The sequence below is a fragment of the Onychomys torridus genome, chromosome 8 (assembly GCF_903995425.1).
Source record: "Onychomys torridus chromosome 8, mOncTor1.1, whole genome shotgun sequence".
NCBI classification, from domain to species: Eukaryota; Metazoa; Chordata; class Mammalia; order Rodentia; family Cricetidae; genus Onychomys; species Onychomys torridus.
Genome location: NC_050450.1, coordinates 74,838,140 through 74,864,757, shown reverse-complemented (window position 1 = coordinate 74,864,757; position 26,618 = coordinate 74,838,140). Strand labels below are relative to the sequence as shown.

Below are 26,618 nucleotides of genomic sequence, written 5' to 3'. Positions count from 1 at the left end.
TTTAACATTCCTTCGTTCTCACAGATGTGAGGGTAAGGACCTCTGAGCCTCCTACACTTAGAATCTCTATTTGTTGTTGGTTGGTTGGTTGGTTTTTCTTTGTATTGTTTTGTTTTGGAGACAAGGTCTCACTGTGTAGTCCTGACTGTCCTGGAACTTACTATGTGGACCAGGCTGGCCTTGAACCCACAGAAATCATCATGCCTTTGCCTCCTGAGTGCTGAGATTAAAGGCAGTCACCACCATGCTGTGCCCATTTATTTTGTTTTTATCTGGGGGATATAATTGTGTTTGGGAAGTCCTGCTTACATCCCTCTCTTGTATGAGCCTTTATGTAGATGTGATGCCATTGACACTCTGGCCTCTTGTGCGGGTGAAGTAGACTCCTCTTCCTTACATACATACAACCCTGTGTCTGAAGGCCAAGGGACCATGTTGGGAAACCAGTCTTGTCAGAAACACAGCCTTTGGGGCAGGCTTTGTAGTGAAATAGTGGTTAAGAATCCAGTTTTAAAGACTAAAGGTTAAATTCTTGATTATCATTATCCTGTCTACTAAAAATCATGGCTTAAAAGTAAGGAAAAAAAGGAAAATGCTTTGTACTTCATATCCACTGTTTTCCACAGTGAAAGTTGCCTTTTTGGAGTTATACTTTATTAATTGTGATTAAATGTATACTAAATGGTCACTTAAAAGACTAAAAAGATTAGGTCTTAAATGAAGTCATATCTTTCAGTTAATGAATGATTTCCTTATTTTTAAATTTCATTGAAAGATTGTAACTTGAAGTTGGAGTGGATCGGACGGAGCCCTGTCATTCTTAGAGCATAGACAGTTGCTGTTTGTATTGGAGTAGTGTGGTTCAGGGAAAGTAAATCCAGGTCCTCCCTGTGGCTCCGTGGTTAGTAGGATGAACACTAGATTTGGTCACTTGTTCTCTTCATTTAATTGCCAGTGAGTTGTGAGTTGGCTTGAGAAGGCTTATTAATTTCCTAAGCACTGTACTTGTGTGTCTAGGAGATAAGCTTTTTTTTTCCCTTTTTCTTGGTGAGAAAACCTACAGTCTTCACATTCTCCAAAGACTGTTGTCCCTAAGTGGTTTGAAATCGTTCTTCTAGCAGCCTCGGGAAAGGAAGCAGTTAAGAACACTTATAACTAGAGGATATGATGCCCTCTGCTGGCTTCCACAGGCATCAGGCTCTCACATCTCACATGTCTGTACACACATGAAAGACATCCATACATGTAAACTACAGTAACTCTTAAGATGTTTTTAAAGAGAAGACTCGAAGCCACCAGAAGGCGTTATATCCCCTGGCTGTAAGTGCTCTTCACTATCACCTCATGCCATTGTGTATTTGCCAGTAGAGCAAACCTGACCCAGACCCCATGAAAGGCATCAGTGACTCTCTTAGCTTGGAGACATGGTTCAGTATTTATCTATATTCATGTGTGTAACTCTAGTTCCAGGGGATCCAGTGCCCTCTTCTGACCTGAGTACCAGGCAAGCACATGGTGTAGTAGCCATGCATGCAAGCAAGACATGAATCCATAAAAATAAATCTAAACAATTTTTAAAAGGATCAGTGATTGTATAAGGGTTAAAATGTTATTTTTTTCCTAATATTTTTTCACAGTCCTCAACACAGCAATTTTGAGCTAGCCTTTTTTCCCATTGACTTGCACATTTATATGTAGGAATTAATTCCCACGGCTATGTATCCTGGGCTGATCTTGAACTCATAGCATCCTTCCTATCACAACTTCCCAAATACTGAGACTACAGGTGTTCGCTACCTCATGTGGTTTTCCATCCATTAATAGTGAAGAATATGCCGTAGTTCTGATTACGAGAGAAACAATCCAGTAGCTAGGTCGGACTGTCTACTCCAATATTAGCTATGTGATTGTTGGCAGATTGCTTAACTTTGAAACCTCAGCTTACTCAACTGCAAACGAAGATGATAATGATATATGCTTGTTTTGAGGATTAAATGGCATAACAAATGTTTTTCAAGTGTGATGTCTAGTACATAAAACTATTCAGGAAATTATTGCAACTATTATAGTTAATATTACTGCGATGTTTCAGGGTGTTTGTTTTCATTTTTGAAGGTATAAGAAAAAGAGAAACACCAAAGACCACTAAGGGTTTGCATGTCACAGTGCATATGTGAAGGTCAGAGGACAATTTTTCAGGAGTCTCTTTTTACATGATTTTTTTTGAGGCAGTTTTTGTTGTTGTTGTTCTGTTTTGTTTTAGTTTGGTTTTTGTTTTTTTGAGACAAGGTTTTTCTGTGTAGCCCTGGCTGTCTTAGAACTCGCTCTGTAGACCAGACTGGCCTCGAACTCACAGAGCTCCTCCTTCTGCCTCCCAAGTGCTGGGATTAAAGATGCCCCCCCCCAACGCCCGGCTGTGAGGCAGGGTTTTGTTGTTTCTGTGGCTGTACTGCGTAGTTGAGCTTTCAGCAAAAATTCTTCCTCTACCTCCCATTCACCGTAAGAGTGCTGGGACTACAAATGCACACCATTGTGCCCGCCTTTTTACATGAGTTCATCGAATCAAACTCAAGTTTTTAGGCTTGTGCAGCAGCAGCTTTGCCTACACTGAGTGATCGCTGGCTTCTCGATTCCCTTTTTAGAGCAAGCAGTCATTTTCGGTTTATGTGCTTCAGCTAGTTTCCCCTTTGAGGTGCTAGGGATCAAACCCGTGGCCGTGAACATGCTTGCCAAATGATCTGCTGCTGACTGCACCCACAGTCCCCCCTTAGCTGCTCTTTTGTTTAATGTTGGTTTTACTTTATGTGCATTGGTGTTTGCCTGCATGCTTGTCTACATGAGGGCATCAGATCCCTGGAACTGGAGTTACAAACAACTGAGCTGCCATATGGGTGCCAGGAATTGAACCTGGGTCCTCTGGAAGAGCAGCCAGTGTTCTTAACCTCCAAGCCATCTCTCCAGCCCCCAACCCTTAGCTATTCTTAACAACCTTGGCTGCTTAATGAATCTTTGTCTCAAAAATAAAACTAAAAAAGAGAAAATGCATGCTAGGTGGTGGTGCACATTAATCCCAGCACTCTGGAGACAGAGACAGGTGGATCTCTGAGTTTGAGGCCAGCCTGGTCTACAGAGTGAGTTCCAAGACAGCCAGGGCTACACAGAGACCTTGTCTTGGCGGGATATGGGGGTAGGGGAGGGGGATGTACAGAGAAGTGACCACCAAGGACAGACCCCTGTGAACTTTTAAATTCTAAAGGACCACATGTGAAAAGAAGCTTGGGTTCCGGTAATCTGATTTACCTCCTTAGAATTTCTAATTCATTTAGGTATATGTATCTTAGTTATACTCTTTTATATATAGGTACATTATACGAATTAGATTATGGGGAAAGAAAATGATTTTAGAGTCCATTATGTGCCGTTAATGATTTGTAAAGTCTTACATTTAGATAAACTGAGTGTGGTGGCATACACTTATAATCTCAGCACATTGAAGGCAAGATAAGGAGTTGAAGGCCATCCTCAGCTACATACAAAGTTCTAGAGTCAACTAACCTACATGAGCCCCTATCTCTCAACTAGCAAAAACTGTAATTATAGCAAAAACTATAATAATTCCATTGGCTAAAATTCAGTCCTGTTATGTGCTGTATGGACAGTTTTTGACACTAGGTGGAGCAGTTTCCTGCAGAAAGATTTTACAAAGCCCGGTTTCACATCCACTGCCTGTAAAGAAGCAGAACTTTACCTGAAGGGATGTTAGCTTTACAGACAAGTGTTCTTTAACATAATTCACTTGTTGCCATTTTTAAACATTTGTGTATCAAAGTAAGAAAATGCTATGTGCTTAAAGTATTAGCATTCTCCCTTCTAAAAGCAGTGTGAAAGAAAAATTTGGAACAATTGGATTATATTATAAAATTGACCAGGTTTTATTAGAAATTATAACAATAAGGTACTGTCCTTGAAAATGTCTACTTAAGAGACATTTTGTTAATATTAGCATTTCAACAAAAGCTCTGGTAGAAATTAAATGCAAGAAAGATGTGAAATATTTGCTGTCCAGATGCCTGTTTTATTTTTATGTTCAGGCTATTTTAGAATGGGGCAGAAATTGTACCTTTTAGAAGTCTGGCATGTTGTTTTCTCATGTGCAGACATCGCTATGGATGACAGTTTTTCCTTCCATGCACAGTGTCTAACAGCAGTCTGTGCTGCCTTAGGACTGTGTTTCCTTGGGTACAGATGTTTCTGGTACCCTTTGACTCTTGATTCTTTATTGCTAAAAATAAGTATTTGGGAAACATCACTGATATGGAGTAAAACGATGTGGGGAGGTAGTTTCAGTTAGTGAAATGCTGTATTGTTTAATACCATGACAAGATGATTCTCTCAAAGCCAAACCAGTGCCTGTCTTCTTCACTGTCATTTCTACTTCGGTGACTACCTTCAATACAGAGAAGGACGAAATCCCCCACATTGGATTCTGGTGTCAACACTGTCTTGTATAAGTACAGTGACTGTGGTCCTGAACACTCTGAGTCAGAGCTCTTCCTGGAAGATTAGCAGCCCCTTTTCAGGAAAAAAAAAAAAAAAAAAAAAAAATGCCTGTTTGCTTTTGTTTGATGGGGAAGGCACGATAGCTCTCCTCCCTGTCTTTCCCCAAGGAGTGACTCATGTGCTAACTCTCATGAGCGTCACCACATCAAAAGCAGAAACCTAGGTCTCCAGGACATAGAGGTTTATTCAGACTGGATAGCTTCCTGCCCCTTAAGTCACTATTTATAAATGCGTGCTTAAAAGAGTGGGTTAAACAACTTGCACCATTTTTTCTTTTAGCAGCTCTACATAAATGTAGTCCATTTATTCTGAACCCATAAGTCAACTTATGATCAGAATGTGCTTTGAAGGGGCTAGGGATGAGGCTCAGTAGAAGAATGTATAGCAGCATGTAGTTAGTATGCTCAAGGGCAAGTCAGTTAGATTTGTTGTTGTTTTCTTTTATTTATGTTTTTGTTCCTTTATTTTTGGTTTGTTTTGAGAAATGGTGTTTTGAGAAATGGTCTCACTGTTTAGCATTGGCTGTCCTGAGTGCTGAGATTAAAGGCATGTGCCACCATGCCTGCCCTCCCAATTAGGTTTAATGTTAAATATTTGAGGTGATGGATCTGCTAAAAATCTTGAGTTTATCAATATACAATGTGTAAATGTTGTATATAAAACACCATACTGTACTTAATGCTATACAATGATTTGAAACTTTAAAACCAATTTTAAGTTCCTTGGATTTATGAGACTGACCTGCTGCCTGCTGCACTAAGGAGGCACCTTGCCTGTGAGTTACCTGGTTTTACAGAAGAAACATGAAGTCTGCCTTTATGTATACTAACCTGTTATAATCAGTTAGCTTCCAAAAGTTTCATGAGCTAATATTATAATGAACACTTCTTTTGTTTTAGCTAGCAGCTATGTACTTATACTTTTAAAATATAGTTATATATTCTTGCCCTAGGTAGCATAGTCATTGTTATATTTTTTAAACATTTTGTTATATTAGGAAGATAAAACAGAATTCTAATTATACCTTGTTAAATTACTAACAGATGTAAAGACCTGCTGCTCCCATTAACTAATGCCCAGATTATTGTGTATTTTATAGAGAAGAACTGGGGCCTGGCTTGAGACTTGACCAAAAGGATCTAAGAATAGGTATGGAGCTGGAAAGATGCCTTAGTGGTTAAAAAGCTGTTCCTCCAGAGGCACCCACATGGCAACTCGCTCTCAGTCCCTATAATTCCAGTCCCAGGAGATCTGATACCCTCTTCTGGCCTCTTTGGATACAGACATACATGCAGACAAAATACCCGAACACATAAAATCAAAATTAAAAAAGAGGAAAAAAAGGAGCAGGTCAGCTTTTTGGCATCTACTTGAAGTTAGTTCTATATTCTACCTTGAATTACTTGCTGTAGATCATAACTTTAAGTAAGTTGTTTTCTGACGAGAAAAGCAATGGGTTTTAACTTTGGGGGAGTAGAAATCCTGTGTAGAAAGGGCTTCTAAAGTCCCCTAAAAGTCAAACTTTAAAAAATGAAAGAAAAGGTTGCAAGTCATGCGACAGACTATTTATCATCTCCTTGCATTTATTAATCTCCCAGATATCCTAATGAATCACATTCCAGGCCGGCCGCGGTCCTTTTCTTCTTTCGTGAACGAGTGAGGCAAATAGATGTTTTCCCAGTGAAGCAGCACAGGACTCAATTTTATTACCTTTGCCCTGAGTTTTCCAGACAAAACTGATTGGAAATTTTGCCTTTGGGATCTCCCTTGACTTCTGTATTTAGATGGTAGATTCAGCTATGAATTGACTTTACAGATGTTAGGGAACGACGCCACTCTTTAGGAATGTATTATCTGTTTTAAGACAGCTACCTCAAGTGTCTGAGTGCTAGCTTGTCTTCTTAGGAGTACTTACCCACACACACTTCCTCATACAAAGAGGCTTGACTAAATGAGCTCCTAGTTAACTATTGTAACCATTTTAAATTTCTTTTTCTTTTTCTTTTTTTTTTTTTTAAGCTGAGGATCGAACCCAGGGCCTTGTGCTTGCTAGGAAAGCACTCTACCACTGAGCTAAATCCCCAACCCCTTAAATTTCATTTTTTAAAAGATAGCCCTAAAAGTAAACGCAAAGGTATCTCCAGCTCTCTGTGGTTTCCAGAGTTACATATTCTGTTTAAGGAAACCTTTGTAAGAATATGGCCCTCTCAGTTCCTTCTATGCCAAAGGGATAAGTTTAATTGTAATAAGTTATGACCTGCTCTAGTGTACTTAGAAAGAACTTGAAAATTTCAAAACCCAGAAAATGGTTTGTTTGTTTGTTTGTTTGAAATAAAGTAGAAATACACATACTATTTCATCATTTTACATAAGAACATTTTTAACTGATTGAAGTTAAAATATATTCATGCCTCTGTTTGTGACATCAAGAGGTTTTTCTCTGGATTTGTATAGATACTTCATAATTAGCAGGCACAACTTAAAATTTCTCTTTACCACCAGATTAGGGTTGTTTTTTTTTTGACATAATTGCAAAAATAATCACTTCTAGAAAAGTGTTTTTGAGCCATCTCGATGGCTCAGCAGGTAAAGGTGACCACCAAGCCTGACCACCTGAGTTCCAGCCTCAAGACCACAGGATGGAAGCAAAGCACCACCCACAGTTGTCCTCTGCCTCCACACATGCCCTCCTCACCCACTCCATTAAATGAATGTAAGCTTTTAAAAATTAAAGCCTCATTTTTAAATTCTGTGTTCTTTGGGATGTGGTGGCACCCATCCTAATCTCACTAATGAATACCAGGCTGGGCTACACAGTGAAAACTTGTCTTTAAATAACAAAAATGAAGGCTTAAGTTTTTGATTTTAATTTAGAACTAACAGCACATAACCATTCCTAAAGTTACAGTAAAAAGAGATGCCACAGAACTGTCTGAGTGGGAAAGTTTTTATTGTTTGTTACTCTGGAATTGTAGGAATGTAACTTTAAAATTTGTATAAAAAGAATTGAGTCTGAAATGGTGGCACGTGCCTGTAATCTTAGAAGTTGAGAGGCTGAGGCAGGAGAATCTGCCATTTGAGGTCAGCCTGAGCTGTAGCTGCAAAAATAACAAAATCCCTAGCTTAAAATAGCTTTTTTCACAGACAAATATTTATGTCCACTCCTGTTAGGAATCCTACCTTCTGATCTGACTTTGGTGTATTCTCACCCCAGCAGACTTTCCTAAACAAGTTCTCTGTGTATTATCCTGAATAAAGCAGAATTATTTCATTAGTCAAACCTCAGGAAATATTGTGTAATAAATACAATTTATGAGACTAGATATGGAATTTCAAAATGAAACAAAACCAGATGTCCAGTGTCACACATAGCTAAACTTCTTTGTTGGATTAGAAAGATTATACTGAATTTGGAAACAAAACAAAAAAAACCTTAAAATCTTCATCTGCCACTTTCCCCTGAAACTATTCCCTGTACACTGACCTTGTTATGCCGTCTTCGTTGCTCACATCTCCTGTGTCCATTTAAATGTTTACTACTTACCCTATCAATGCATGAAAGGTGAGTGTCTAAGTTAGGGTTTCTCTTGCTGTGATAAAACACCATGGGGAGAGAAGGGTTTAGTTCAGCTTACAATTCTTAGATGATGCTCCATTGCAGGAAGGAGCCTGGAGGCAGGAACTGATGCAGCAGCTGGACAGGAGCACTTTCTTGCTGGCTCCTCTTGGCTTGCTCACCCTGCTTTCTTTTCTTTTTGTTTTGTTTTGTTTTGCTTTGTTTTTTGAGATGGGGTTTCTCTGTGTAGCTTTGCGCCTTTCCTGGAACTCACTTGGTAGTCCAGGCCGGCCTCGAACTCATAGAGATCTGCCTGGCTCTGCCTCCTGAGTGCTGGGATTAAAGGTGTGCGCCACCACCACCACCCGGCTCACCCTGTTTTCTTACAGCACCCTGGACCACCACAACCAAGGAGTGACACCATGGAGAGCCGGGTCCTCCCATGTCAATCATCAATCAAGAAAATATACTGCAGGCTTGCCCAAAGGCCAGTCTTGCAGAAGCATTTTCTCAGTTGAGGTTCCCTCTTCCAAAATGACACTAGCTTGTGTCAAGTTGACATAAAACTAGCCAGCACATTGCTGTTGAAATTTTCAGTGCTAACCTAAGTGTAGTGATGGACACCTGTGATAATAGCGTTTGCTGGAGAGAATAGGAAGCTCAGGCGTTCAGTGGTGACATTGTCAAAGCCAAGTCTGTTAATCCCACCCCCCAAAAAAGAAAAGAAATCTCCACTGCAGTCAGGAAACTGTTCATTTCTCTGTTCAGTTGTCAAGTGTTCCTTTTTGTGTTTGCCACTGTTACTGAATATATGTATGTTAAAATTTCTTTAGCTTCCTAAAAATTAACACTTACCATTATGAAATGTTTCTCCTATTCTTTTCGTCTGATGTTAATATAGCCACTCCATCTTTTATGATTGTATTTAGGTATTTTGTCTTTGCTGACCCTTTCATTTACTTGAGTCAGCTCCCACTTTTAACTGTATAGTTTTTAAAAGATCTTTTAAATTCTTATTTTATGTGTATGGGCGTATGTGTCTGCACCATGTGTGTGCATCTGCTTCCTGAGCTGGCAAGATGATGTCAGATCTCCTGGAACTGGAATTGTGGACAGTCACACGCTGCCGTGGGGTGCCGGGAGCCAAGCCTAGGTCCTCTGGAAGAGCCTCTGTTGTTGTTAACTTCTGAGCCATCCCTGCAGCCCTCAGATGTCTGTAACTGCTTGACTAACCAAGGCCAAGAGTCTCTGCCTTTTCACTTGTGTGTTTGGTCTGTCTCTAGCTAACGTAATTCTCACGCTCCTTGAATGAACTGGTGCAGGACTCTGAGTGTCTCTCACGTTTCTTCTTCCCCACTTGCTCCCTTGACCTTGGTTAGTGTCCTCTTTATTGGCTTACCTGCCATAGTTTTAAAGGAGCTTGTGGTGGTTGCGGTGAGGTTTGTAGCAGATGTACCTTAAACTTCAGAAGGCGAATGAATCGTCAGGTGTGTGTGATGTGACAGTCTGAGCGGCGCTCTCCATTTCCTTCTCTTACGCTTTTCTTGTCTTCATTTTACCTCTACGGAGGTCACGGCCTCCATCCCCAAGTAGGATGCTATAAATCTACATTTTATTTTCTCCTTGGTGTTAGAAAATCAGCCTAGGAATTCAAACATGAGAGCAAGTACTGTAAGCTGAGCTGTGCTCCTGGCCTGGCCTTCACTTTAAGCAACTACTTAGCTCATGAAAGAGTCAATAAAGAGGAAAATCTGTATTGCCGATGTTCTTCAAATTTCATATTGTTTTGAAGTGTATTTTCACATCTATTTTCCTTCATTCTTCTAGCATTTTACAAAAGTAAATTCTGTTGTCCTTTGTCCTCGTTATTTTGATTGTTGGTCTGACCCTGTCTTCTCTCTGGATGGTGTTGGTTTTGGTCCCTCTTGATCATGATGGTTTTCCCATGGTTGAGCCTTGCCACTCTGACTATAGTGCTTTTCTTTCCAGCAGTTTGTTTTGGTTTTCTTTTAATGGATTCTCACTAGCGTTTGTTTTTTTCCTAGATCTTTGCTTTCACGGGTTGATTTTTTTTTTTTCATAAAATCTGTAAAATAATTTGGCCACTATTTCTTTAGTGTTTTTCTGAAACCCATTATCTCCCAGATGTGTCTTGTACTGATGAGTTTGATCCCCCAGGCCACTGAGCTGTTTCTCCCCTGTGCATTCTTTCTCCACCCTTTAGTGTGGGGACTCCGTTGACCTGTTTGGTGTTTTAGCCATCTATAGCCATTAATCCTTTTCTGTGCTACAATTTCTAGCCTGGCTCACTTCTGTCTTTGATACAGCTAAAGTACAACTTTCATAGAATACATTTGTGAGACCTCCACTTGTTTTTCCTTTATTTTATTTAAATAACTTTTTTTTTCATTTATTTTACATGCTGACTGCAGTTTCCTCTCCCTCGAGGCCTGCACATTTTAGAAATTATGCTTAAAATATGGTTTTGGGCCTAGAGAGATGAGTTCCAGAGCACCTGCATCTCGTGTGAGGCCACGGGTCCCGTCCCAGCTCTAGAAAGAGCACATAAGTGACTTGAATCTATGTGATTTTCTCAGTTACTGTAGTCCAAACACAGTTGTTATTGTTTGCTTGCTGTAAACTTCAGTTAGGTACATCAGGAAGAATTCAGCTATAAGGCTGAAAAGAACTATAAGGTTTTCTATCAGTAAATACAGTCTAACCTAAAATGTCAAGGTGTGGGCTACAAATAGACTTGTGAAAATGAACAAAGGGTAGAATTGAGTTGTTAGCCAAGCCCGTTAGCTTTCATTTTGTCTGGAAACCACCATATCTGCCTTCAAGCTGAGTAATCATGACTTATTGGTGTGGCTATGGGAAGTATGTACCACTTTGGAATGAATGAACAAAAAGGCTCTCACTGTGTGACCCTAGCTGGTCTGAAACTCGGTATGTGGACTGTGCCGGGCTAGGTTGTTGCAGATCTTGCTAGGTAGCTGGGAACAACAAACCTCCTGTCTGCTTTTCTACACCTCTGAGTGCTGGATTACAGTCGTGCGAGTCACTGCACCCACTGCACCCACTTTACTCTGAAGATGGAGCTTGGGCCTTGGGCATGCTAGGCAGGCCTCTAGCCACTTTGCTACACCCTGAGGCTGGAACAGTCATCTTAAGGAAAATTATGAAATTGGTGAGAATTTACTCCTTTAGAATCACTAAAATTAAAATTATATCAAAAAGTTTATTTTATAAAATAAATAATAATAATTAATTTGTATTTTAATCTATATTTTGGAATAAAAGGGTAGTTTTTGTTGTTCTTATATCACAGAAGTCTGTCACACCCACATAGACACCCCAGGGATTGGAATTCAAAGGACTTTAGGCTTGCCAGGCAAGGTTCCACCGACCAGCTGGACCACTTCCAAACCATTGTTACCTTATTTTCTGATTTACACTAGCACACCCATCTCCTTTTTCCAAGAGTCCAACTGTATTTGTAGCCAAAGAAAAAAGAACAGTCCACTCTTGCATTTTCTTCCTTTTTAATTACTGCCATCATACATCTCTGTTTTCTCATGTTAAGAGTGTTGTTTTTAGCCGGGTGGTGGTGGCGCACACCTTTAATCCCAGCACTTGGGAGGCAGAGCCAGGCGGATCTCTGAGTTCGAGGCCAGCCTGGTTTACAGAGCGAGTTGCAGAACAGGCACCAAAACTACACAGAGAAACCCTGTCTCAAAAAACAAAAAACAAAAAGGGGCTGGAGAGATGGCTCAGAGGTTAAGAGCACCGACTGCTCAATTTCCAGCAACCACATGGTGGCTCACAACCATCTGTAATGAGATCTGGTACCCTCTTCTGTATACATAATAAATAAATAAATCTTTTAAAAAAAATAAAAAAGAGTGTTTTTGGCCAGGCAGTGGTGACACATGCCTTTAATCCCAGCACTTGCACTTGAGAGGCAGAGGCCGTCAGATCTCTGAGTTTGAGGCCAGCCTCTTCTACAGAGCATGTTCCAGAACAGCCAGGACTGCACAGAGAAATCCTGTCTTGAAAAAACAAAAAAAAAAGGAAGAAAGAAAAAAAATGTGGTTTTTGTTTCTGAAACTAGATCTTGCTATATATTCTGGGCTAGCCTAGAACTCCACGTGCAAACTCAGAGATCTGCCTGCCTCTGCTTCCCACCTACTATTCCTGATTGTAGTTACTCTGGAATTATTAAGACTATCTAAACTTTTAATTCAAGATTTTTTTATATTTTTTTTTCTTTTTGGTAGAATCAAAAAATAATCTTTTTTCTCCCAACTATGAAATCTATTTTCTACATATAACATTAAAAAAATCAAGTTTTAGTTTTCATGGTTAAGCATGATTTTTTTTTAAACCTGATTGAGGGTACCTGAGAGGACTTTTGGGGTATTGATATAATCTAAATATTGTATTCATATCTGAAATTGCCAAAGAATAAATAAATTTTTAAAAGAAAAGGGAAAAATAAAAATACTCTTTTTTAGCCAGGGGTGCCTTTAATCCCAGCACGTGGGAGGCAGAGGCAAGTGAATCTCTCTGAGCTTGATTGAGGTCAGCCTGGGCTACGTAATGAGTTCCAGGACAGCCAGGGCTACATAATGAGATACTGTCTTCAAAGACAAAAAATAAAACAAACAAACAAATAATATATTCTTTTTAAACCATCAATATTTTAAATTGAATATTGTTATATAAGAATTCCCAAGAATTAAAATCCAAGGAGAAACAGAAGCAAAGACTGAAAAGAAAAACGGTCAAATAGATTTTTAACATCTTCCTTAAAGACCAATGTATGAGAAACAAGCAAGCAAGGGGCCAGAGGTGAGGAGGAGGAGTCTTTGGAGAGGCGGCCGCGTTGAGTGAAGTGCCGACTGTTCTTGCAGAGGTGGGCTGCTGGCATCCATGTCAGCAGCTCCAGGGCACTCCCTTTCCCTGCCCGCCTGGGCACCTGCATTCATGTGCTGATACCCACACACAAGTAGGAATAATTCAAAGTAATAAAAAGAAATCTTTGGGGCTGGAGAAATGGCTTAATGGCTTAGCAGTTGGCATCACTCTCTGCTTTTGCAGAGGACTCAGATTTGTTTCCCAGCACCCACGTGGTGCCTCATGACCATCCTTAACCTCAGGTCCAGGGGATCCATCTCCTTCTGGCCTCCTCATGTATCAAGCATGTACAGGTGCATGCAGGCAAAACACTCATGTTCATAAAATAAAAATAATTCTTAAATAATTTGCTATTTTTGTAATAAACAGGACTTCTATAAGGTTGCATTTTCTTTTTAAAAACTTTAATTTGTTTACGAGCACAGGTATGGGTGTGCACTGGATGTGTCAGGATAACTGGTGAAGTCACTTCTTTCCGTCTAGCATGTCGTTTCTGGGACTCAAGTCATCAGACCTGATGACAAATGCTTTTACCCTCTGAACTATCTGTCGTCCCCTGAAATACTTCAGTTTCATCACTACATCTTAATAGCTGGCTTTTTAAATCACAAATTCATTTATTCTCTGACCTTAAAAGGCTTTGATACACAGCGACCACTTTTTTTTTAGATCTGACTCATTTATGAAAAGTCAGTGGAAAAATCTTCACTAGAAACTTTCACATTCAGAAATATTCACACAGTATGGTCAGTAACAGAATTTCATGTGTGTATAAACCTGTTATACAAAAGTGTTTTTCTTTTAACAGGTAATGGCTACTACATATTATATACTAACAGACAGCCACCAATCTATGCTTAGGAAACTTGGAAATTTACAGTTTTGCCAATTCTTGTATTTATTTTATTTATTATTGGGGGTGGGGAGCAGGTCAGAGGACAATGTGGAGCCAGTTCTCTTCTTGACTCTTTTCTATCAGTTCTGGAAATTGAACTCATGAAGTTGGTTGGGTCTGCACAGCAAGCACGTTCACTGAGCTATCTCATCAGCCCCATTTTACCCATCCTACTGTTGATTTTCTCACTTGTTGTGTGTGTGTACATGTGTGTGTACATGTGTGTGCTCATGTGCGTGTGCTCATGTGCATGCAAGTACCTACAGAAGATTGGAGAGGGCCTCAGGTCCCCTGTAGCTGGAGTTAGAAGGCATTGTAAGCAATCCAAAGTGGGTTCTAGGAATTGAAGTCAGATCCTCTGCAAGAGCGGTTGGTACCCACCCTCAACTGATGAGCCACCTCTCCAACCCTCTGTAGATGATTTTCATGCAGATGATTCATCATGTGCAGTTAGGAATCAATGTATATAAATAAGACTTCATTGCATTCTAAATATTATAGTTTAATTTATGTTTAATGATTTTTACTATTTCAAAATAAAAGCAAAATATCACAAAAGTTGCTGTAGGATAAAACTTTTAAAAGTAAAACTCACTGATAAGTGGTTACACAGTTTCATCTTTTTTTAGGAACTCACTGGAAAGGGTAGGTAATGTTATCAAACTGTACCTAAAAGGAAAACTTTATTACAGGGATAACATCTGATAAGTAATTCTGGGTAAATAATATATAAATCAAGCCCAAAATTAGATAGGCTGCTCATCTAATTGGGTTGGAGAAAATTGTTTTATCCAGTTGCTAACTGCATCTTAGAATGTGTGTTTACACAGAGTCTTGTTTCCTGAAAGCAGTGGGTTTTTTTGTATTACATAGTAGTTAATGTGATGTTGAAATAACATGCATCAAATTTCCTTTTTCATTAGTATTTCTCACCAGGTGTTTCTTACATTTTGTTTTCTAGGGCCCACATATAGCTTCAGTTACATTAGCTGCTTATGAATGCAATTCGGTTAATTTCCCTGAGCCACCCTATCCTGACCAGATTATCTGTCCAGATGAAGAAGGCACTGAAGGAGCCGTTTCTTTGTGGAGTATCATCTCAAAAGTTAGAATTGAGGCCTGCATGTGGGTAAGATCTGCATTTTCATGTTTACCTAACACTAATCTTGCCACCTTGGCGCTATGTCATACCTTTCAGGATATGGCCTGCTCTTGCCTAGGCAGGGAGAGTTGTGAAGCCACTTTCTGCATCCTTCCACAGCACTAGGCTCCTTAGGTAGTTACAGAGCTGCACATGGTGGCCCATGCCGCTAATCTTGGTACTGTGGAGGTGTAGGCAGAAGGACAGCAAGTTCCCTGTCAGACTAGACTGTAGAAACAAAACAAGAAAAAAGAAAAGTAGTCGTGTATTTCACTAATAGATTAAATAAACATGGTGTTCTTAGAGAATTTATCTCATTTTCAACATTGTGAGTGCAAAGGTCCAGCATTTCTCTGTGTAAGCTAAGCTTCCTTGCAGTGCTGATTTCAGACTACAGAGTTATGTAATGATCCTACTTTCATTTGTCCTAATCATTCTCTTGGTGTTTTCCTTAAACTTCCTCTTAAGGCACATGTCATTTAACTCTTTAGTTCATTAATTTTATATTCCCCTTAAGTTTCCTTTCCCTCCAAGTTTCTTAGGAAATAAAAGCACATAGGAAAGATCATATACAGATCTTACCTCAGGAGCCAATGGTTCACTGGGTAAAGGTGTCGGCTGCCCAGCCTGACATCTTGATTTAGTCCCTGGAACCTGTATGGTAGAAGGAGAGAACCAATTCCCATACATTGTCCTCTGACCTCCATACCTGTACCATGGCATCCAAATGCATACTCATGTATGCATACATGAGCACACACACATTTTTAAAAATTCTTAATTCTGCTTTAATCCCAGCACTTGGGAGGCACAGGCAGGTAGATCTCTGATCTATAGAGTGAGTTCCAGGACAGCCAGGGCTATACAGAGAAACCCTGTCTCAAAAAACAAACAAATGAAAAAATTAAATTTAAATTAAAATTCTAATTAATTAAAGCAGTAATTGGTACCATGACTTAGAAGAAGCAAGTTTTTTTGGTTCTGGGGTATATGTTTTTGTGTATGATAATTTTTCCTGCATGTACAATGTATATCACTTGTGTACCTGGTACCTGCAAAGTTTAAAAGAGAGCATCAGAGCCCCAGAACTGAATTATGAGCCACTGTATAGGTTCTGGGAATTGAACCCAGATTCTCTGGGAGAGAAGTACATGCTCTTAACCACTAACCCTTCTATCCAGCTGTAGAAGAGACAGTTTAAAGTTATGTATTAGGTCTTTTCTCCTGGTGGTTGTGCAGATCAAACCCTGAGCCTGGCACTGCTAAAAGCAAGTGCTCTTCCACTAAACTACATCCTCAGCCTGCAATTATGTTTGCTTTGAAGGAATGCTAAAGGAAATGCCATATGTTAAGTTTGTTAATTATGAAAGGCAGGAAGAGTTGTCATGTTTCCTGTTGCTCTTTATAAACACTGGAAACAGATTCATTATACTAGTTGTATGTTTTATAGATTTGAGGAGATTATTATGAAAAATTATCATTAGAATAGCAGAAGGCATTTGGCACATGCTAGAAAAGAGACTACCTATACAGTTTCTTTCTTTCTTTTTTTTTTTTTTTGAGACTGGGTTTCTCTGTGTAACAGCCCTGGTTGTCCTGGAACTCACTCTGTAGACCAGGCTGGCCTGAAACTCAAGAGATCTGCTTGCCTCTGCCTCCCAAGTGCTGGGATTAAAGGTGTGCACCACCACTGCCTGGCTCCTATTTAATTTTTTTCTTTTAAAAGTTATTTATGGGGCTGGAGAGATGGCTCAGAGGTTAAGAGCACTGACTGCTCTTCCAGAGGTCCTGAGTTCAATTCCCAGCAACCACATGGTGGCTCACAACCATCTGTAATGAGATCTGGTGCCTTCTTCTGGCCTGCAGTCATACATACTGTATACATAATAGATAAATAAATAAATATTTTTTTAAAAAAAAAGTTATTTATGTGGCTAGATTAATACTAATGCCAAAAAGAAAGTTCCTGTGGAGGCTGGTGGCAATAGTGGCCTTCCTTAGCTTCTCCTAGTGTGTGTTCTCTGAGGTGATTCTTCAGCTGGGCTTCAAGCTCTAGACTGACCTAAGTGATAACTTAGTTGCCAAATACTGATTGGCTCCTGAAAAATACAGACTTTACCTTGAATGTGTGTCCTCACAGCAGTTAGCACCATGCAAGGTACAGGATTTTGTCTGATGGGTATTTTCTTCTTTCTCTCATTAGAATTGTCTTTTGTCTTATAAAAATCTAAATATATATCCTTTTGGTGGGTTTTGTGGGGGGGGGGTTGTTGTTTTTGACACAAGGTCTCACTATATAGCCCTTGGCTGGTCTAGAACTCACAGAGAATGGTCTATTTCTGCCTGCTGAGTACTAGGTTTAAAGGCATGCATGAGCCACAATGCCCCAGCTAGCATCGAGGTTTTTTTTGTTTGTTTTTTAATTGGTGCCTGTTGTCCTCAGTATTTACAAGAGAGCCTTTTCATTAAATGCTGTTGCATACCTGGATGCCCGAATTTGAAAGGATGAAGTTAAACCTTTACTATGTTATGTAGAGATTAACTAAAAAACATCAAAAACCTAAAGCTGAGCCAAGACAATCCAAATTCTAGAAAAAAATATAAATAAAAATCTGCATGCTGCTGGATTTGCTAGTGATTTCTTAAATTTCATAACAAAAGCACAGGGGAAAAGACTTAAAAGCGTGTCCCTTGTGCCACAGGGTACCATGCAGAGATGGGAGATAGCCTGTAGAGCAGGGTAAGCTTCTGCTACTTACACAGTGAGGAGCTTTGAGAACGTCCAGATGTTTGAAGAGTTCCTATCACCAGCAGTGGAAGGAAAACTGAATTTTAAAAAGGTCAAGAAAAGCTAGGCAGCAGTGGTGCAGGCCTTTGATCCCAGCACTCAGGAGGCAGAAGCAGGTGAATCTCTCTAGCCTGGTCTACAGAGTGAGTTCCAAGACAACTAGGGCTACAGAGAAACCCTGTCTTAAAACCACCTCCCCCTAACCCCCCCCCCCAAAAAAAAAGGTCAATGAGAGACTGGGAGTTTCATTCAGTAATAGACTACTTGCCTGGCATGTGCAATGGGTTCAAAAATATGAGAGTGTGTTATGCAGGAGTACCTGAGTAAACGTTTGTCCAAAGAAGATACATAAATGGTCAATAAGTATATGAGAAGGTGAGCAGCAGCAGCAGTTACTAGGGGAATGCAAATCCAAACCACAAAGAGGTGTCCCTTCTTAATGACACTAAGATGGTTATTATTAAATGGTGATAGGTCAGGCATGGTGGCACACAAGAGGTTAGGGCGGGAATATTGGTGTGAGTTTGAGGCTGTCTGAGCTACAGAGGGAGACCTTGTCTCAGAAAACCAATAATAATATTACCAATATCAATGATGAGGACAACAATGTAATGGAGAATAAGTGACTTCCAGGATGTAAAGAAATTGGTAGCACAAATGTAAAGTTGTTAGCTGCTATGTGCAACAGATTGGCAGAGAAATAATTAAACCGAGAATGATCATAATGACTCTCTTCTAATTCTATATCTTCATAAACACCAAAAAGAAATGAGACTAGCTAGACACTTACATGTCACTGTTAACAGCAGTCTCACAATAGTGAAAAGTAGGACAACAGCCCATTGTTCTTCAGTAGACGAATGAATGAATAAACAAAATGGGATGTATATACACAATAGAATATGACCAGGGCATGACATTCAATACAGTTTGTTCTACTAAATATAGTGCTAAATATAGATAACCATTGAAAATACTATATTAGGGACTGGAGAGGTGGGATCAGTAGTTAAGAGCCCTTACAGCTTACAATTATCCTTAACTTCTGCTCTGGAGGATCCAGTGCTTTCTTTGGATTTCTGTGAGCACCACCATACATGTATGCACAGCCATACATATAGGCAAGCCATTTGTACCCATAATGAAAATAAATAAATATTAAAAATATAATAAAAAGAGAGAGAACACCGGAGGGGGAAAGTATGTGTGAAAATGCTATAATGAAACCCATTACTTTGTATGCTAACTTAATTTTTTTAAAATTAATGCTTATTGAGGACAAAATTTCTTTCTCTGTGTGTGTGTGGGGGGGGGGGTCTGGATGTGTTTGTGGACACTGGAGGGAACCAGAAGAGGGTGTAGAGCTGGAGTTCTATGTGGTTGTAAGCCAACCACCATGGGTGTTGGGCACTGAACACTGGCAACAGGCACTTCTAACCACTGAGCCATCTCTCCACCCCCAAGTACAGAGTCTCTATTTGATGAAAAATATTAAAAGCAGTGACAATTACTTAACACTATGAATACAATGAATGTCAGTGAATTTTACATTATTAGTGACATACACTCTTAAAATGTCAACAGTTCCTAGGTATGGAAACCTGAAACCTGATTTAGAATGTACAGTGGCCTTGATTGCTAGAGTTTACCTAATTTAAAGTTTGGTTTTGTGTTTACTTTTTTTTTTTTTTTTTGAGGAATGTCTTGCTTGACTTAATGATATCTTGCTTAAAAGTTTTTAATCTAATTTTCAAATTAAAATATCCTTATAGACTTCACTATGGTGAATATGTTGTATCACTAAAGCTATTATCATTTTAGATGCCCTTCTAGACTTCACTGTCATGCGTATGTTAAATCAACAAAGCTATTATCATTTATGTCACTTCTGGTTAGTACCTCACTTCCACGTTCTTCATATGTTCTTTGGAGCACATAGAAGGAATTGTTTGATAGGTTTGATCAGTCGAGTATCTTTCAGTTGGCATCTGTGTAAGTGAGTATTTTTATTAGTACAGCAAATACCTGAGATAGAGAAAGGTTACTTTGGCTTTCCGTTTGGATCCCGAGGTGGACAGGGAGTCGGCAGAGCATGCTGCCCACTTCATAGCATATGAGGAACAAAAAAGAAGAGACTGGAGGAATCGAAAACCTCCCAACAAGCCGCACTTGATCAAGGTTCCGCCTCCTTCTCATAGTCCCAATGAAGGGCCACACCCTTGCCTTACAGGCTTTTAGAAGCCATTCCAGGTCCAAAGTAGAGAGGAACAGTGGGGTGCTGAACACAGGGCCGACCTCATGCATGCTAAGTAAGTGCTCTACCACTGAGCTGCCACATCAGCATTCTGCTTTTAATGCATTTATTAGTGTATAGACATAATAGGTCTCATCACGACATTTTCATACATGTCTATAATGTATTTTGATTACATCTCCACCCCTCCACATTACCTCTCCCATTGATCTTTTTCTCTTTTCCCAACTAGGCCCCCTTCTTTCCCATCTCTGTTTGGGGAGGGAGGGAGTTTCATTAGTGTTACACACAGGAGCATAGTGGAGAGGTCACTTACAGTAGCACAGGCACTGACGTCAGCATCTTTTTGAACTTCTACAATTTGTCTGTTTCACGATTTCAAGCCTTCTCAAATTTGCTTTTTATTCACGAATTCCACAGGTAGTTACTAAGCATTTAAGGCCTGGAGGTTTTAATGTAAGCAAAAACTGTCATGGGTTCTATGAAGAAGAATTTTATGGTGTAGTACTGGAACTTGCCCTCATCTGAGTTAAGAGATTTCTCCTAGGAGCCAGTGTTTGGTTGAGATCCGAGGGTAATGCAATGAAAAGGAGGTGGCAGTGATGTCGGCATGTTACCAGAGCAGGAGAGTCCAAAGTGCATGCGGTCTCTCTGAAAACTTCATGTTTTGGGATAAAATATACATGACAAAGTTTCCTATTCTAACCATATAGTTCAATGGCATTAAAGCACATTTACAATTTTTTCTAACCATCTCCAGTATCCATTTCTAAAACATTTTTTTGTCATCTGAAAGAAATTCTGAACCAATTAAAAAATAATTCCTTACTCCATCTTCTCTCCTGACACTGGGATCTCTGCTCTATTTTGTACCTCTGTAGGTCCACCTGCTGTGCTTATCTTAAATTGGGAGTCAAAAAGGAGGCGGTGTGCCTCCTTTGCTTAGTCCATAACGATCGACTTTAACCCTTTCTACAGTGTTGTCAGAACTCCATTCCTAAGGCTGTTGCAAACTACCATCCATCTTGGTACAAACTTTTAAAAAGTAGTTTAAAAAACCTGAGCATGGTGGTATATGCCTTAAACCCTAGCACAGGAGAGGTCCATCTCTGTGAGTTCCAGGTCAGCCAGAGCTACACAATGAGACCTTCGAAAATAAAAAGGGGAAAAATTAGTTTTAAAAAAAAAAAAAGATCCATGGAAGCTGCAAACACATTTTATTTCAGAACAATGGTGATGTCATTAGGATGGTCTAGCTGTTTTCTAAACATTAGTGTAAGAGCTTTGACTGATGTCAGGGTAACTTTCCAGGCCTTTGCTTATTTAACCTCTCATGTGTGTAGTTGGAATGGTTACTGAAAATGGCTTTGTGATTAAAGGATGTTAGCATTCTGGTAGTAAAACACCATAGCTCCCAGGAGGTCTACCGTCCAGACCCTCACCACGAAACCTAACACTTCTTGATTATGAGACCGCAATTCTGCTTATGAACCTACTCGGCAGAACATTTCCAGTGCATGAAATGGTAGTTCAAAGATTAAAACGAACACACCAAGGAGATATTGTGCTTATTATCACTTTGTTCTCATGGTTTGTGTACGTTAGACTTCACCGGTCTCAGGAGCAAGAACTTCGTGGGAATGATTACAAGGGTTGCTTGTCTGTCTTTTCTGCCTTGTTACTTTCAATACTGGGCAGTCATTTTTCTTTTACAATAAAAGAAAACTTTCTTCTCTCCTTTGAAATAAATCTGGACTAACATGTTTTTATTTATAAATAAACAATTATAAAGAGTTTCTGGGGCCAGTAGATGGCTCACTTACCATCAAGTTTAGTAGCCTGGATTTGATCACTTAAATTAAAAATAAATAAATCTTTCAAAAAGGAGTTAGGACATTATCATCACCATCATCATTATTGTTATTTTTGTGACAAGGTCTCATGTGTCCCACACTGGCTTTGAACCCATGATGTAGCCAAGGATGACTTTGCTGTCTGCCCCTCCTGTGTCTGTCTCTCTCTCAAGTGCTGAGATTGTAGGCATTTGCCAGTTTATGCTATGCTGGGGGTCAAACTCGGCTCCATTTATGCTAGGCAGCACTTCACCGAGTAAGCCACAGCCTCACTTGGGGATTTAGCTCAGAGGAAGAGCGCTTGCCTAGCAAGCACAAGGCCCTGGGTTCAGTCCTCAGCTCTGAAAAAACAAGGAAAAAAAAAAAAAAAGAACTATGGAAGCCTGAATCCTCAGTCCCTGATTTGAGGTAACTAACTTTGTGTTTAATGTAATGTGTTTTTGAGAACCTGCCTGGATGAGAATATTCCTTTTATTTATTTGTACAGTAGTTGACTACTGACATGATTACCATTCTTTTTCTACTATGAAAATTACAAGGCATTAAAATATAAAAATCAGTGGGATCAGCTAAGAGCAGATGCAGCTCTTGATTTATTTTCATTCCATTGTGCTACTTCCTTGTTAGTTTTGAGGAAATTGGTCACAAGTCTGAGTCAGATGCTTGCTTCACGGTCCATGTTTGACTTCACATTGCAACTTAAGAGAAGTTCACATTGGAACTACAATGTTGTAATAACTTTTCTTCTACTTTCTATTATGGAAAAGTTCAGCTTTGCACATTGGTAGTTTTGTAGCCAATGAGGTTTATCTGAGGTGTCATTGTTGCTAATTTAAGTTTCCCAAAAGTACAGAGAGTAATAAAATGAACTTAATGTACTTTTACCAAACTTCAACTAATGTTTCATGTTCACCTGTTTTAGAGCTAATCCCACATATTTTATCTGTGAATATATTCCCTTAGGGCTTGCATGAATAGATCACTGGAATTTACTGTACATCTTCAAAGGAATTAGTAATCGTCCTCTAAAGTCATTGTCTACTTAATGGTTAAATGGTTAAATTCCCCCCCCCCTTTTTTTTTCAAGACAGGATTTCTCTGCAAACCCCTGGTTGTCTAGACTGGCCTTGAACTCACAGAGATCCGCCTGCCTCTGCCTCCCAAGTGCTGGGATTAAAGGCATGCACCACCACCTCCTGGCATAGTTTATATTTTTAACAGGAATAGCTTTGTGTATTTCTGTCACAAGGTGCAATAATGAATCCTTTGTGACAGTAGCACTGGTGCTGGGCGGTGTTGGTGCAGGGAGGTTGAGGCAGGTGGATAGATATTCAATTCGAGGCCAGCATGGTCTACAAAGTGAGTTCCAGAACAGCCAGAACTGTAATACAGAGAAACCCTGCCTTGGAAAACCAAAAAAAAAAAAAAAAATCATAAAAATAGTAGTGATCTGGGCTGGAGAGATGGCTCAGCAGTTAAGAGCACTGGCTGTTCTTCCAGAGGTCCTGAGTTCAATTCCCAGTAACCACATGGTGGCTCACAACCATCTGTAATGAGATCTGGTGCCCTCTTCTGGCCTGCAGGCATACATGCAAGCAGAACACTGTATTATAATTAATAAATTAATCTTTAAAAAAAACTAGTAATGTTCCAAGTATATTTTTTTGGTTATTAGTTAAAATACCTTTTTCTCCTCTACGATTGTGTCGTACTCTGCTGCCCAGATTGTCTTCAAATCTCTATCCAACCTCTTATCCTCAGAGGCTTACAGGCATGTGCTTCCATACTCAGCTTCGAGGACTCCGTAGAAAAGATTTCCTTATCACCAATTTGGTTGCCCTGAGATTAAGTTCATATATGAAAATAAGGATAATATTTAATCCTTTGCATTTTAAAAAATGAATGTCTTGTTCCTTTGTTGTGTCCTCCAAAGCTAATCGACATTCACTTCTCCTGTTTCTTTTCCCTCTGTGGGCCTGGCCTTTCCTCCTCTCTCTTCCTCTCTTCTTCAACACGGGTCACTTTGGAGCACTTAAACATGTCTTTTTCAAAGTTCTCATTTCACATGTAGATATGGATTTATGCTTGGAGACTGCTGGTTTTACACACTAAAGATACAAAACGTTTAGATTTGATAATTCCCTTCAAGGATTCTTTTTAGATAAGACCTTAACCCCACAGACATCTGCCTGCCTCTGCCTGATGAGTACTAGGATTAAAGGGGCACATCACCACACCTGGTGCTTTTTTAAAATTTATTTTTAATCATAATGTAACCGTGTGTGTATGTGTGTGGGTGTGTGTGAATATGTGCACATGTGAGTGCAGCTGCCTGCAAAGACCAAAAGAAAGTGTCAGATTCCCTGGAGCTGGAGTTTCAGGCAGTTGTGAGCTGTATGATGGGGGTGCTGGGAACCGAACTTGGGGCCTCTACAAGAGCTGTTTGCACCTTTAACCACTGGACCATCTCTCCAGTCCCCTCAAGGCTCTTTCAGTGAGTTTAGAGCAGAACAGGCTGAAGGAGTGAGGTTTGTTTTTGACCTGTGACTCGGAGCAGAGGACCAGGTCTGTCTGGCTGGGGTGGAGGTCTCTCCGGAGACTGTCTCTGTCATATTATGGTCTGTCTGGTCTTTAAGCCGCTGAAGTCTACACTTTGTTTTCGTCTTTGTGTCCTGAACCGATTAAGGAGAAACAACAGCAGCAAAAACCTCCTCGTCAAAACATGAATCTACTGAGTAACAGAACTGTGACTCACTGAGGAGATGGACACTTAAAACCTGTAGTAACAATCACCCATCCTGACGCTACCTTTTCAGGGCCTTCTCGGCTGCATCTTGTTTGAAGGTTTTTTGTTTGTTTGTTTTTTAAGGACAGAAAGAAAAGAAAAGGCTACATTGACATTATCTGAAATGTCCTGGAGAATTTTAATCCAATGGCTGTCCTGGTGATCTTTGTTTCGCGTTTGGAGGGTTTGGTTTGGTTTTGAGATAGATTTTACTTTGTAGCTTCATACTTCTGATATTCTTGCTTGTGCTTTCCAAGTGATAGCGACTTTCTTCTTATCACATCATTTGGATGGAAAAGTGAGGGAAGTACTAAAAATACCAGGACCTAAGGAGAGACGCTATATTGAGTCTGTCATGTGCCTAGGAGTATCTCAGAATCTCTTTCTTTCTTTCTTACCTGGCTTACAAGTCAGAATTAGGGCTAGGATTCAGACCCCCAAACTTTGAATTATGAGCAGATGTATATAATATATTTCAAAATGCTTTTGCAAATATAGAAAAATATAATTTTATTTATTGTGTTACTGTGCTGAAAATGATACCTCACAGTGAGTTTTTTGTTTTTGCTTTGTTTTTCTTTTTCACCCAGGGTATTGGTACAGCCATTGGAGAACTGCCTCCATATTTCATGGCCAGGGCAGCTCGCCTCTCAGGTGCTGAGCCGGATGATGAAGAGTATCAGGAATTTGAAGAGATGCTGGAACATGCCGAAGGTGCACAGGTAAGAACAAGGGGGTGGAACTCCGGTCCCTGGCTCAGGGGTGACACGGTGGTAAAACGGTTAGTGGTTGCGGTAAGAAAGAGAACTGCCGGAGGGAAAACAGGATGAAGTGTGACCTGGGGCAGAGTACCCAGGAATACCGAAAGTGAAGAGGAGGATGAACAGGGACTGAGAATGTAGTCCCTGCGTGGGACCCTGGGTCCTGTCCTAGTACTTGGGGGAGGAGAAGAGTCTAAACATTTATTTTTGTCAGTGGGCTTTTTCCTAACAGACCAGTAGTAAGAAGGTAAGAAGCCACTTCTCCCCCCCCCCCAACAGATAAATGTCACCTGTTTACTTCAAAAAGTTTGTGTGCTGTGTGAGTGTGTGTGTGTATTCTTTTTGTAAGTTATTTTTGGTTTTGTTTATTCCCTGAGATAAATAAATTGTTGAGCTATAGTTTTGTAGCCTAAGATGACCTTAAACTCCTAAGAATTCAGGTGTAATAGTAAGTACTACAACCAACTCTGGCTAGCTCTCTGGTGGCCATTTCCTCCTTGAAAACAGCCTCGGGACTCCATCCTCATGTGAAAACACACAATGCTTAAAGCCACTAAGATGGTTGCTGAGAGTATATAAATAGTATGTAATGTTCTTAAACAGTTATGAAAGCATCAAATGAGTAAGCAGCTTGTGTCATTATACTTTACCTTTAAATGTTCTAGAGAGTATCTTTAGTATAGACAGGGTAAGCCAGATCAGTAAAAACCCAAATTCTAGGCATAGGTAAGCCTGTTAATTGACTAAGGGGTTTTTGCCTTTTTTTTTTTTTTTTTTTTTGCCTGATACAACCTTTTTCTCGGTGATATGGAATGGTGGTTTTAGTCGTAAGAAAATGCCTCAGAACATTGGTAAACATTGAGTCTTTAAGGATGGCTATTGGTGAAATTATTAAGGCCACTCCACGTAGTTAAAAGGGAGGTTTATTTGTGGGTAACTTACAAATGAAGGGATAGGTTGCAGGGTCTGGCAAAGGTGTGTTGCAGTCCAGCGGCGTTCTCTGGAGAACTCTGCTCAGTCTACCTCCAGCGCCGAGGGTCCAGGAACCATGAGAGCCAGCCCATCTGGAACTCGGGTCTTCAGCATCCTCTCTCAGCCCCGCCTT

The 26,618-nt window shown here is 39.9% G+C and overlaps 1 protein-coding gene across 2 annotated transcripts in view; it reads left to right on the top strand.

The window, feature by feature from the left end:
- The window catches only part of Vmp1 (vacuole membrane protein 1), a 101,902-nt gene that overhangs the window by 22,953 nt on the left and 52,331 nt on the right, over positions 1-26,618 (top strand). For both annotated transcript variants that reach the window (XM_036196772.1, XM_036196773.1), the window contains exons 6-7: positions 14,893-15,060; positions 25,343-25,474. In XM_036196772.1, the coding sequence (XP_036052665.1) occupies positions 14,893-15,060; positions 25,343-25,474 (300 nt within the window). The remainder of the gene's footprint in view (positions 1-14,892; positions 15,061-25,342; positions 25,475-26,618) is intronic.